This window comes from Nelumbo nucifera, chromosome 3, assembly GCF_055504915.1.
Source record: "Nelumbo nucifera cultivar China Antique chromosome 3, China Antique-T2T, whole genome shotgun sequence".
Classification (NCBI taxonomy): domain Eukaryota; kingdom Viridiplantae; phylum Streptophyta; class Magnoliopsida; order Proteales; family Nelumbonaceae; genus Nelumbo; species Nelumbo nucifera.
The window spans coordinates 12,243,610-12,258,267 of record NC_142651.1 but is presented as its reverse complement, the minus strand read 5'-3'; the positions used below and the strand labels follow the sequence as shown (position 1 = coordinate 12,258,267).

Below are 14,658 nucleotides of genomic sequence, written 5' to 3'. Positions count from 1 at the left end.
TTTTGGGAGGACAGGTGCTATAGGGATGCTCTCCTAATTTTGGTCTTCCTGATCCTGGATTTTTGTGGTGGTGGCTTAATGACAAACTGGTTATTTCTTTTAATTAACACAAGGTGGACAGTATCATGTTGGTCCTAAGATCTAAGAGCAACTTTAATGATTGGGATGTGAATTCTTTGAAGGATTTATTGGCAAGGTTGAATGACTGAGCTATTCTTGATTGAGAAGAGTCAAGAGATGGATGTAGAAAAGATCCCATAGATGAATTACTTGTTTTTTTCATTCTATTTCACTCTTAAACACAGGCAAGGCACATTTTAAGGCATGAGCCTCACATCAACCCAGACATAGCCCTTTCAAAAGGATACATCCCTGGTGCCTCAACCTAGGTGTGATCTTTGTTTTTTTTGTTAAGTAATAGGTGTGATCCTTTTATAAGTTTGTTTGGTTTTTTTCAGTCATATTTTATACATTCTTATGTCTTTCACACCTTTGTAATGGTCTATTAACCTCTAATTTAACTTTTATTGGTGCTTGTGTGACCAAAATCAGAAAACTGACCCCCCTTATATATATGAAATGTTCTGAAAGTTGAAATCGCACAGTAAATCATTTAGAAAATTGAACCAAATCGTGAATCATATAATAAACCGTAAGCTTATAGTCATCTCCTTCTCCCACCCCACTACCAACTTAGAATCACCTTCAACCATTAGGTTTCCTATATTCATCTCCTTTGCAATCTGGACTCCCTGTAATGCAGCAAGCATTTCAGCTCTATCAGAATCCCCTACTCCCACTGGTTGAGAACAGCCATGACATGTCCTTCTCTATTCTTTAATATCCCTCCCACTCTAGATGGGCTTGGGTTATCTTGACTGCTCCCATCAAAGTTCAGTTTCAAGTATCCTTTAGGCGGAGAAATCCAAACAGATTCTATCTTTATTTTTGAATGGAAGCTTCTTGCGACCCTAACCCAATTCCTCCAAAAATCATCAAAAAAGAATTGGCAAAAGATTTCCATAGTTCTTAACCAATATATTACTCTAATCATCACATATTCTTTGATTTCTTGCTTCTCTCCTTTTCTTGAAAAATTCTAGTATTTCTTTCTTCCCAAATAGTCTCTGTAGGAAAATTCCACTTGCAACCAAATAAAGAGAAACACCAATCCCAAAACTTTGTGCTTTGCTTCATTTTGGCAAGTGCCTTGTGCCTTGGGCTGGGTGCTAGAAGGCCTTTACACTTTTCTTATGTCTCACTTTTAAAACACTGGTTGAAGTGGAGGCAGCTCATTTCCCAGCAGATATAATTTAGAATGCTTTAGTTTGCATTTCAAGCTCCTTTATTCTTGTGGATTGCTCTTTTGGAGAACCCCCCAATGGTAAATAGTTAGATAATATTATCATAAAGTTCTGATCTTGTGTATTGAGAATTGAGAATCTATCTATTTTCTTCTCCTACATTGTAGATTTGGAAGGATGACATATTTGGCATTCTATAGAAAAAAGGGTAGAAGTAATTGGATGTTTGATTTTTGATGACAAAAAGTAATGTGACAAAAACTCTAATATATTTTGGAAATATGAATGCTACAGTTGCGTGAAGGATGTTGATCAAGGCAATGAAAATTCACTCAATAGCAATAGGAATAGGCAAGGTTCAAAATATCGATACGCCTGATACGCCGGTATGGGCGTATCGGGCGAATCAATACTGTTTTTTTTAGTTTATTTTTTATTTTTTTTTTCTGAAACTGGTTCAGGGGGGGCGGTTTAGGGTTCCTCCATCCCCTGAACCGGTTAGACCCCGATACAGCCACTATAGGGGCGTATCGGAGGGGTCCTGGAACGATACGTATCGGCTGATACGTGTCGATACTTTGAACCTTGGGAATAGGTTATATAGGAAAATAGAGAAAATTCACATCTTTAATCAAATTCTAATATGCTAAAATTGTGTGTACAAAATCTGGGCCTGGGGTAGTAGGAACAATATGTATTAGGAATTTGGGACACAATACCAAATTGGTGAAATGTGAAGGGGTTAGCTGTTAGCTGAGGCTAACACTTTGTAAAGGGGTGCAAGGCACAAAACCTGTAATGTAATTGTTGTCTTTTACCAAGTAATAAAGTTCTATTGTTACTTATGGTGGAAAAGGATTTTGCCCCCTTTGTATAGCCTGAAGAAATCAACTTGAACTAGGACTTTTGTTTAGACCATTAACTCCTACAAATATAAAGAAACCAGATATTTCTAAAAATAGTATCTTATGATTTAATATGAATACTTAGGGAATTACTATAAATAGTAAGTCCAAAAGTTACTATAAATAGTAATGTGTTCTAAGAATAGTAAATTTCTAGAGAAATTATCCCTGGACATCTCGAGCTCCTATTTAGGACTAAAATCTATCAATATAACTCCCAAGTATTTACCCTTGCAATGATTCTTTCAACAAAAAACTGAACTCTTTTCTACCTCAACTAGAGTCTACCATAACCAGTGTATGGACATGGACACAGACATGGGAATCAAAATTGGACACATTTGGGGATTTTGACTTGGCAAGGCAATGAAACAAGGACTTGAGGAGATGTCTATATAGATGTATACACTATTTTTTTTTTTTTTTTTTGGTGAATGATGTCTACATTATTAAACTATTCTGTATTTTGTTACTTGTTATTTATAAAAAAATGACATTCATTATGTACATTACAAAAGTGTAAGAGATTGTCATTGTTACTTATTATTTAGGAAAAATGACATTCATTGTATGCATTAGCTGTTAATTTCTGTTGATTAAGCAAGGAGAATAAGAAACATGCCACATTGAGGTGCAAGAATCCATGGAGTGTTAGAGTTCGACACATGTCCGACAAGGACACCATGCATTTAGGAGAGTCCATAACACTGGTCATAACTTAGATGCATCTTGACCAAAACTCATGAAACTTTAACCAATGATATTGCATATTTGGGCGAGTCAAACTATGGGGTCCACTAGTTGGATGTTTGACTTTGACTATTGACCAAAATCTGCAGTATTTGAAAAACAGCTCCAAAGATGCTTCAATAAAACACACTTCTGCTCATCCATTTTGGCTGAAACTTGGTGAGCATCCAGTACCATAAGATTACTAAGTAACAAAAAATTGGTTTTAATCCACCTAGTAACATGGGAGATATAGCCTGGTTGCTCAGGGCTGTTAGGTCGGACTGTTGGACAGTCATCTGTGCCACTTCAATTTTTTTTTTTCAGTTTTTTTTTTCTTTGCTTCTATGTCTGCATCACGAAGAAACTGTTTATCAGGTAGTAATTCACCAACACAAGAGGAAGAACTAACTGATATTCTTTCATATGTATCTTATTCTGATTACTCATCTTTTATGATTCATTATTTAATTGAACTCTAGAATTTGGGGTTCTAGAGAGATCTAATTTATGGTTCCTCATGACAATGGCTCATTGGTTACATTGTTTGCTTGGACTTGGAGCTTTCTATGTAAGCATTGGTTTTGGCTGATCGTTCTAATTGGGTCTTCAGGAGGATCGGATTTCTGAAACTGGCAATGAAGCTGAAATAAGAGAGTCTACTCTTTCTGCTCATGCCTGCTTTCTCATAAAAAACATGTCTCAGAGGGAGGAGCACATCCGAGATATTTCTGTTAGCTTGTTGATTCAACTTAGAGATAGGTTTCCACAGGTAAAGCTATCTTTACAATGTTATTGTTCTGTGCATATTAGTTCTAGAGACAATTTGGTTGTATGCCTGACAAGATGGATTTATGTACATGCAGATTTTGTGGAATTCTTCATGTCTTGATTCTCTTCTATTCTCTGTCAATAATGATTCATCTTCTTCCCTTGTAAATGATCCTACCTGGGTAACTACAGTTCGTTCTTTGTATCAAAGAGTTGTTCGGGAATGGATCAGCAATGCACTTTCATATGCGCCATGCACTAGTCAGGGTCTTCTACAGGTTTGCTTCCAAAAAAAAAAGTTTACCAAGAAAAATCGTTATGGTTGCACCATTTTTATCATTTCTTCTTTATAGTTCAAAAAGTATTGATTCTCATATACTTATTTTCATAATTGAAATGGTGAGCTTGAAATGGCCATTCTATTTTTTACAACAGTCTAGGTGTACCTTTATTTGATAAGTATTTTACTGGATTGGTTTTCAAAAATTTGTAGATACTGTTTGAGGAAGTGGCAGCAAGTGTCCAATGGGGTGAGAGATCAGTAAATGGTCTAGCAGATTGTGCTAGCTAGAAAAGGTGTTAAAAGACCAGCAGCAATGGGATTTGTGCCCTAGGGAGAATGATTTTAAGGAGGAAGAAAGCTGTAATGGGGTAGTAGACCTGTTCATGGGCTGGACTCGGGCTTGGCTTTTGTCAAAATTTCAATGAGCCCAGCCCGAAGCACGAACCTGCAACATTGTAAAGTTGGGAATGAAGCCCGACCCATGAACAGGTCTACGGGGTAGGTAGGCTGGGTCCTAGACACAAGTGGGGTGTTCTGGGCACACATCAGAATTATGTATATTGTATCATACATATTCTTTGCCACTATTAATAATTGTTTTTTTCTTTGATGACTAATCTTGAAAGTTTTCTATTAAAGTCAATTTCATACTAAAAATTATTTTATTGATTCCAATCTCAATTGATGTTTTGTCCATACAAATAATAGTCTTTTTTATTCTTAGGGTGATTGTCAAATGGATATATGAACATTTTATTCTTTTAATGGCATTGCTGATGTTTTTCTAATTTAGAAAAAAATTGTAGTTGAGACTTCTCTTGGCACCTTGTGCTACTTGAACATGAAGCTTATGTCCTTATGGATATGCCACTTTGGTAAATAAATAAATAACCTGTGTGTACTGGGGGGAGGTTTCCAAAACTCTAGTTAATTTTAAGAGGGAATTCTTTCCCATCCCTCACCTTTTTTTCTGAGTGAACTTTTTCTTCCCACGATCTCTTGCTCTCCCTTCACTCTGGGCAATGAGACTGATCTACAGGCCTTTTGTGTGCCTTTCTACCGTAGTCAACAGATATAGTAGAAATAACTCTTGCTTGCTGTTCTACTTTTTGCTTCTTTATTTGCTTGTTAATACTTCTTCTTTTTTTTTTTTTTTTTTTTTGTGAAGCCTACTTTCACAAGCGAGGAAATTTCTGATTTAATGTGCCTTTCTATGCTGTTGTATTCTTGTATGCTCTCTATGTTGAAACTATTATTCAGTGGTTGGGTTATAGTTACTTCTTTCAGATTATTAATTGTTAAAATAATTTAGTTGTTGGTGTAAGGGTCTGTTTGGCTAGTTAAAGTGTTTTTTATTTCGTTTTTCACTTTTGTTATGTTTGTTATTGTACCCAGGGGCACAAGGGTCTTTCCCTTGTTATTTCTGCCGCCCTATATATATTATAATTGTTGAAGTTCGACCTGCCCTAGAATTCTGTCTTGTTCGTTGACTGTAAAGTAAAGTGAACAGCAAGAAGTAGAAGTAGGAGAGGAAAGAAGAAGAGAGAAAAGAGAGGTTTGGTTCGAATTAGAGGAAAAAGTTATCCCTAGATTCGGCCAGACCTGTTATTATATTATTAACTTATTGGAAAAGACTTAAGTGCCCTTATTTAAGTAAGAGGCACTCGAACTAACATAACAGTACACATCAACATTCTCAACAAGTGCAAAGACCAAAATACCCCTTCACTAACACCACTAACACTCCCCCTCAAGCTGGTGAGTATATATCATATAATCCCAGCTTGTTACATATGTAGTCCACTCTCCCCCGACTCAAACCTTTTGTACTAACATATGCAGTTTCTATCACTCCATTCAGCACCTTCTCTCTCACAAAATAACAGTCAACTTCGATGTGCTTGGTTCTTTCATGAAACACCGGATTGGAAGAGATATGAACCGCTGCCTGATTGTCACAATAGAGCTTCATTGGAGTACTGATGTCATATCCTCTCTCCTGTAGAAGGTTCCTTAGTCACACTAATTCACAAGCAGTATGTGCCATGACCCTATATTCTGCTTCTGCACTGCTTCTTGCCACAACTGTTTGCTTCTTACTTTTCCACATTACCAGGTTACCCCCTAGAAAGGTGCAATAGCCTGTGGTAGATCGTCTATCAGACATAGAACCTGCCCAATCAGCATCAGTGTACCCTTCTACTACCAGTTTTCCACCACTCCTGTACAGCAAACCACGACCAAGAGCTCCTTTCAGATACCTCACAATCCTTAGCACTGCATTCCAATGTAGGACCAAAGGTTTCTGCATGAACCGACTCACCACACTAACTGCAAATGAAATATCTGGCCGAGTAATGGTTAGATAGTTTAGTTTGCCTACAAGTCGTCGATATCTGCCAGGGTCTTCAAATACTTCACCTATATCACTGCTCAACCTCGTATTTGTTTCCATAGGTGTCTTAGTCGGTTTAGTACCCAGCAACCCTGTTTCTTCCAGTAAATCAAGCACATATTTCCTCTGACACAAATTAATGCCATGCTTAGATCTTGCTACCTCTATGCCCAAAAAGTATTTCAACTTGCCAAGGTCCTTTGTCTGAAAGTGTTCCTGTAGGAATGCCTTCAATATGTCAATGCCCATTTTATCATTCCCAGTCACAACGATATCATCCACATACATCACCAATATTATTTTGCCTGCCGAAGAGTCAAGACTGAAGACAGAATGATCAACTTGGCACTGTTTCATACCAAACTTCTTGACCACCTCACTGAACCTACCAAACCATGCTCGAGGGGACTGTTTAAGTCCATATATAGCCTTCTTAAGTTTGCATACCTTACCATCCTCCCCCTGAGCAACAAACCCTGGTGGTTGCTCCATGTAGACCTCCTCGAGCAAATCACCATGCAAAAAGGCATTTTTGATATCTAGCTGATGTAGAGGCCAATCATACATAGCTGCAAGGGAGATGACGACACGAACTGACCCTATCTTAGCAACCAGGGAGAATGTCTCTTAGTCAATGCCATAGGTTTGGGAGTACCCTTTGGCAACCAGCCGCGCCTTCAGGCGCTCAACACGACCATCTGGCAAGTACTTAACACTATACACCCACTTACAACCGACAGCCTGCTTCCCAGGAGGAAGAGCGGTGAGGTCCCAAGTGTGATTATGATGCAGAGCAGAGAGCTCTTCTTCCATAGCACGACACCACTCTGGAGAGGTAAGGGCTTCCTGGACATCCTTAGGAACAACCACGGAGGATAACAAAGAGATGAACTGGCAATGGGAGGCGGAGAGGTGAGTAAGTGAAACAAAATTGGAATTAGGGTGAAGGGTGCAGGTACGTTTACCTTTCTGGAAGGCAATAGGAAGATCTAGGTTGGAAGCTGGTGTCGGAGCTGGAGCTAGATCTGTCGACGGTGATGAAGTTGGGGGAGCTGCAGCCGGTACACGCGGGCGATGGTTATACACGTGACGGATGGGTGGACGATCAACAGACGGTGGCACCGGAGGCAAGGACGTAGGCATGACTGGAACCAGAGGAGGTGGATCAGCCACAGGAAGAGGAAGAGGAGGTGGTGATGTGGAGGAAGCAGCATCACCGGACCCCACGAAGAACGGGGTAGACTCGAAGAATGTAACATCAGCACATACCAAGGAACGACGAGAACTGGGATGATAACACTTGTACCCTTTCTGAGTTCGGGAATAGCCAAGGAAGATACACTTCAGGGAACGTGCATCTAACTTGTCAGTCCCGGGACCCAGATTATGAATGAAGCAGACACACCCAAATACCCGAGGAGGAAGCGGAAACGGAGACATGTTGGGGAATAAGACACTAAAAGGAGAATGACCATCAAGAATAGACGTGGGCATCCGATTAATTAATAAACAAGAGGTGAGCATTGCATCGCCCCAAAAGGTTTTGGGAACATTCATGTGGTGCATGAGGGAGCGTGCCGTTTCTACAAGATGTCGGTTCTTTCTCTTAGCAACCCCATTTTGTTGCGGAGTGTAGGCATAGGAAGTTTGGTGTATAATGCCATGTTGGTCCAAGTATTCTTGAAAAGATGAAGACAAGTATTCACGACCATTATCAGAACGGAAAATTTTGATGTGAACGCCAAATTGATTGCGGATCTCAGCATAAAATTTCTAGAAGATGGCAAATACTTCACTTCTTTCTTTCATTAAATAGAGCCACGTCATTCTTGAACAGTCATCAACAAAAATAACAAAATATCTGTATCCATTATATGACATCGCTTTTAAGGACCCCAAACATCTGAATGAATTAAAGAAAAAAGACTCGACACATGGTTATCGACCCTAGAACGAAAGGGAACACGATGGTGTTTCCCAAATTGACATGACTCACAATCTAAAACAGAAAGTTGACTCAATGAAGGGACTAAGGACTGCAACACTTTCAGCGAAGGATGACCAAATCTACAATGCCACTGGAGAGGAGATATGGATGACTGAAGGGCCGTTGGCGTTCTTCCACCACCATCAAGATAATACAGTCCACCGGCTTCATGCCCTCCACCAATCTTCATCCCCGTCTTGAGATCCTGAAAAACACACACAGAGGGGTAAAATGTGATGGAGCACTTAAGGGACTTGGTCAGTTTACTAACAGACATAAGATTAAATGGAAGCTTAGGTACAAATAAAACAAAGGATAGGGATATAGGGTCTAGGTCAACATTACCAACACCACAGATAGATGATGTGGAGCCATTAGCAAAGGTAACAGATTGTGATGTTGAGCAATGGCTGAGAGATGAAAACACACCTGGAGTTCCCGTCATGTGATCGGAGGCTCTAGAGTCAATAATCCAGGGGTTGGGTGTGGATGCCAAACAAGCCATACCTGAGTGTGCAAAGGTAGCTGTGTTCTGCTGCGACTTGGATTGAACAAACCTTTCTTACTCATCCCGAGGAACACTCACCATCTCCTTGCCTGGGCCATCTGAGGGAGTAGAAGGCATCGGATCAGCTGCCCGGTTCTCCTGTCTAGAGCTGAAACTGGTGTCACTAGTCATGGCATGGTTGGCCCACGTCGAGGGAGGACCATGTAAGTCATAGCAGTAGTTAATAGTATGTCCATCCAAACCACAATGAGTACACTTTCGTGGACCTGAGCCACGTCCTCTACCACGAGCTCCTCCTGAATCTCTGCCTCCAGTACGACTACCACCACGGATATGTGTAGGTCCACCACTACCACTCCTGCCAGGCTGGGCTCCTTGAGCCCCACTTTTGCCACCTCGACCTCTCGATACTGCAAATGCTGATTTATCTGAGACATTAGAATCCATAGATCCAACGGAAGCCCTCCGAAGACGAGCAAACACCTCCTCTAAAGATGGAAGAGCAGATCCCCCTAGTATCTGGGCTCGTACTGGTTCATACTCAGACTTCAGCCCCACCAGAAACTGTGTCACATCAAGCTGCTCTCGCTGTTGCTGTTGAACTTTGACATCAGAAGTGAGAGGATGATAGATGTTTAACTCATTACAGATAGTTCTCACACTGGCATAGTACTCCTCAAGGCTCTGATTTCTCTGTTGCAGATTGAAGTATTCCTGATACAGTTGATATACCCTAGTGGTATTATCCTGACCTGAATTAAGTTTCTTAGCATGATCCCACACCTCTTTGGCTGTGTCAAGAAACATGAAGTTCACACTGATTCTGGGTTCCATACTGTTCCACAACCATGTGATGATCTGTGCATCTTCCTGTTCCCAGTCTTCATACTCCTGAGAATTAGCGAGGGGTTTCTCCTCTCTTATGTGCTTCACTTTCTTCTTCGCCTTCAGAAAAACCTCTACAGACTTGGCCCAAGGGACATAGTTCTCTCCATTCAGTTTAATGGAGGTCATTTGGACATTCAGGTAGTCAGTAGATATCATGACACTAGGTTTACTATCACTGTTATCTGCCATTGCCGAACTCCCTTATCACTGAATTCTGAGCACTACACACTGCACACTACACACAAACACTTCACTGAAATCTGCACACTGATTTCAACAGTAATAAATGCTGAGAACTGCAACACCACAAACCCTACTCACCGAAATCTGCACCCTGATTTCAGCAATATTAAATGCTGAAAACTGCAACACCACAAACCCTACTCACCGAAGTCTGCACACTAATTTCAGCAATATGAAATGCTGAAAACCACACTTGTAACACCACAAACCCTAATCCACAGCTACCGGAAGTTTCACCATTAAGTAGACACTATTGCCCTTCGAATCACACACAAACCAGAATAAACCCTAGCATACTACAATATGAAAACCCATCATACGAACTGTGCTACACCTCTCATGTATTCCATAACAGAAAATATGCATAAAAAGAAACTTTACCTCATCGCCTGAAGGCCACACACACGAAGGACTAAGACACCACTGCACCACACGTACCAGCCCTAATTAGGGCTTAAAAACCACAACAACCAATCACCAACGACACAATCGGAGGCATAGGAACCTCCAAGGGAAGAGGGCGATCACTCCTTTTCAGCCCTTTTCCAGTCTCCAACTCACAGCTGAGAAACCCAAGAGAAACCCTAGTTCGGATGCGCAGAAGACAGAATTCTAGCAAGTCTGATTTGTTCAATGTGGCTCTGATACCATGTTGAAGTTCGACCTGCCCTAGAATTCTGTCTTGTTCGTTGACTGTAAAGTAAAGTGAACAGCAAGAAGTAGAAGTAGGAGAGGAAAGAAGAAGAGAGAAAAGAGAGAAGGTCTGGTTCGAATTAGAGGAAAAAGTTATCCCTAGATTCGGCTAGACCTGTTATTATATTATTAACTTATTGGAAAAGACTTAAGTGCCCTTATTTAAGTAAGAGGCACTCGAACTAACATAACAGTACACATCAACATTCTCAACAAGTGCAAATACCAAAATACCCCTTCACTAACACCACTAACAATAATAAAGGCTGGCGCCGCCAGTACTGTTACATTGCAAATTCCTTCTCTTCTCTTCTCTCTTCTCTCTTCTTCTTCTCTTCTCTTCTCTTCCTCTTATTTCTGGCCGGCCATACTGTCAAGATGGTATCAGAGCGGGAATACTGACTAAAAGAGAGCAGATCGAACAACCTTTACTGAGAGAACAGATCGAACAGACTTGCTGAACCTGAGCAGAACAAAGATCTGAATTTGGACTGAGGAAAACAACTCTACGACTGGTACAGTTCTTTCGTTATCTCTTCTTTACCCTCCTTGGTCGTGTACCAAGTGAAAACCAAATGAATCTGGGCTGCTGAATGCTGTCGGATCTGTATACCTTTTTTTTGGATCGTGTGATCCTGTTCACGTGTTAAGACGACTGTAGGTCAAGGATGCCCTGTCATCTCAATAATTTGACTTGATTATAAGTGATAAGGATCTCTCCTGCTGATTAATGGCTTTAGACATTCTGAAATCTGCCGAATATTGCCTCTGTTTTGTCCTGAATTTGGTACTGTTTGTGTTCAGCCTGTTTTTAAACCCAAGTGTGTGGGTGTGGACTGAGTGGAGCATTGTTTTGTGGAGTAAGGAGGGGTCCTAAGTTTGGTGTTTGGGACTGATTATCTGTTTTGACCATGTCGTCTGATAATTCTGCTACTTCAGAGATTTCAGGGAGCCACAATGGAGTGAGTGGGGAATGGATATGAGTTTTCCCATGGCTGTTATTCCTTTTGATGGTCTGAACTACCTTGAGTGGTTTAGGGGAATAAAACTCTACATCATTGCTAGGGGGAAAATAGGATACATCAATGGGAGAGTGAAGGAACTGAAGTATGGAAGTGCTGAATATGATAGGTGGAACCAAGAGAATAGTATGGTGATGTCTTGGCTCTTGGTTTCCATGCTGCCACAAGTAAGGAAGACTTTTATGTGGGCTGAAACTGCTTGTGAGATATGGGAACAAGCGAAGTCTACCTATTCAGAGCAGAGACACTATGCCAAGATATATCAACCGCAAGCTGAATCCTCTACTTGGAAGCAGGGGGAGAGGAGTCTCTCGATGTACTATTCTGATTTGACATCGATATGGAAAGAACTTGATCACTATCAGAATGTGAATTGGAAGTGTGATGAAGATGCAAAGGCATATAAGTCACTTGTATCTCAACAACGAGTTTTTGCCTTCCTCCTAGGGCTGAATCCTTCATATGAGTCCATCAGGGTGCAGATCTTGGGTAGTAAAGACTTGTCATCAGTTCAGGAGGTGTATGCCTTGGTGCAGTCAGAAGAGAGTAGAAGAAGTGTGATGAATGGTGTAGAAGGGGAGTCGGTGGCCCTAGCTGTCCGGGGAAATTCAAATACAAATGTCAGAGGTGTTTTTAAAAAGGGTGACTCTCAGAAAAAAATAGATGATAAGAGCAAACTTTGGTGCACTCACTGCCAGAAGACACGACACACGAGAGATACATGTTGGGATCTTCATGGAAAACCTAAATGGGCACAGGATTTGGGTAAGAAGTCAACACCTGATCAGGGCAAGAAACCAGGCCAGCAGAATCAAAAAAGGTATTACTCAGCTAATATGGCGTCGACAGAGACTAGTCCTTTGGTAACTCAAGAGAGGCATCCTAGTTCTGACCCTAAGGAAGATATTATCAACTCCTTTCGTGAACATTTGGAATTGTATGGTAGGACTCTCCGCCAGATGGATTCTGGTCCTACTCCCTCTACCTCATTTGCGTCTACATCAGGTAATGCTGCCACAACCTTCCATGTGTCATCTCCTACCACTGATTCTCCTTGGATTATTGACTCCGGAGCCTCAAACCACATGACCGGTAAGTCAAATTTGTTTCAGACATATAACCTTCTCTTTGGGAGAGATAAGGTAAGACTAGCTGATGGTTCTTTTTCTATCATAGCTGGCCGAGGTACCATACCTCTCCCACTTGGCCTTACCCTTCCTAATGTACTGCATGTTCCGAAATTACCTATTAATTTGCTGTCCATTAGTAGTCTAACTCACTCCTTGAACTGCTCAGTCACTTTTTTTCCGTCTTCATGTGTGTTTCAGGATTTGGCCTCGGGGAAGACGATTGGTAGAGGAAGCATGGTGGATGGTCTCTACGTGTTGGAGAATAATGCTGGTCTTGTGGCTATAGAGTCCATGAGTTCGTCAAGTGAGAGTCAAGCCTATTTATGGCATAGTCATCTAGGTCATCTTTCTTTTGAGTCATTAAAAGTTATGTCCCCAAAGTTGTTTGAGTCCTTGTCAGTGAGTCAGTTACAGTGTCAGACTTGTCAATTGAGTAAGCATTGTAGAAGTTCTTTACCTTTGCGAAATAAAAGATCTGAATTTCCATTTCATATTGTTTATTCTGATGTTTGGGGCCCTGTTACTCTACCTATTGAGGTTGGCTATAAGTACTTCATTACCTTGATTGATGATTATTCTAGATACACTTGGGTTTACCCTATGCGATCTTGAGATGAAGTGCCAAAAATTGTGAAAAATTTTCAACGCATGGTGTTCACTCAGTTCCAAACGGAAATCCATATCTTCCAGTCGAACAATGCGAAGGAATATTTCCATAGTGATCTCACGGAGTTTTTTGCTTCGAGTGGGTCACTTCAGCGAAGCTCTTGTGCCAGGACACCCCAGCAAAATGGTGTGGCTGAACGGAAGAACTGCCACCTTCTCGAAGTAGCTCGTGGCTTATTAATTCATATGAATGTGCCAAAGCGGTTTTGGATGGATGCAGTCTTGTGTGCTACATATATCATCAATCGCATGCCCTCTCGGCTACTAGAGTATAAGGCCTCACATCAACTTTTGTTCCCTACAGCCCCATTGTCCACCATTCCGATGCGTGTTTTTGGGTGTCGTTGCTTTATCCATAACCTGTCCCCTACTTGTGGTAAGCTTGATCCTCGGGCTATTCCTTGTGTTTTTGTTGGTTACCCTTTATCTCAAAAGGGGTATCGCTGCTATGATCCCATCTCTCGCAAGTACTATGTCTCCATTGATGTATCCTTTTTTGAGAATCAACCTTTTTTCTCGGTTTCTCCTTAGGGGGAGAGTAGGGTTGAGGAGAAACAGGCGACTCAAACTCAACTACCTCCTTTATCTGATCCTCCTCCATTCCGGGTTTTTCATCGTCGCCATAAAAGCTAGCAGAGTTCAAGAGCCGTGGAACCTGATACTATGCAACTAACATCATCGGATTCACCCAAGGCAGATCCGTCGCATCAGCCAGGTACACTTGCTCCTGTTGATATGTCTGTTCCTTTAGATGTTGATTCACCTGTCATCAATGATCTTAATATTCCTATTGCTAAGAGAAAGGGTGTTAGATCTTGTACCACTAATCATCCTATCTCTAATTTTGTATCCTATGATCATGTTTCACCTTCATATCGTGCCTTCCTCTCTTTTGTGGACAGTGTCCCCATTCCTAAGAATGTGGCAGAAGCTTTGTCTAAATCTGAATGGACAGATGCAATGCAGGAAGAAATTGATGCTTTACACAAAAATGGCACTTGGGAGTTGGTAGACCTTCCTGAAGGGAAGGAACTAGTGGGTTGCAAGTGGGTGCTCACAGTGAAACACAAGGCTGATGGAACTATTAAAAGGTACAAGGCTAGACTGGTAGCAAGAGGCTTTACACAGGTATAT

The 14,658-nt window shown here is 41.1% G+C and overlaps 1 protein-coding gene across 2 annotated transcripts in view; it reads left to right on the top strand.

Moving 5' to 3' along the window:
• The window catches only part of LOC104596308 (phosphatidylinositol 4-kinase alpha 1-like), a 97,793-nt gene that overhangs the window by 15,327 nt on the left and 67,808 nt on the right, over window positions 1-14,658 (top strand). For both annotated transcript variants that reach the window (XM_010257385.3, XM_010257379.3), the window contains exons 10-11: window positions 3,552-3,710; window positions 3,805-3,987. In XM_010257385.3, the coding sequence (XP_010255687.1) occupies window positions 3,552-3,710; window positions 3,805-3,987 (342 nt within the window). The remainder of the gene's footprint in view (window positions 1-3,551; window positions 3,711-3,804; window positions 3,988-14,658) is intronic.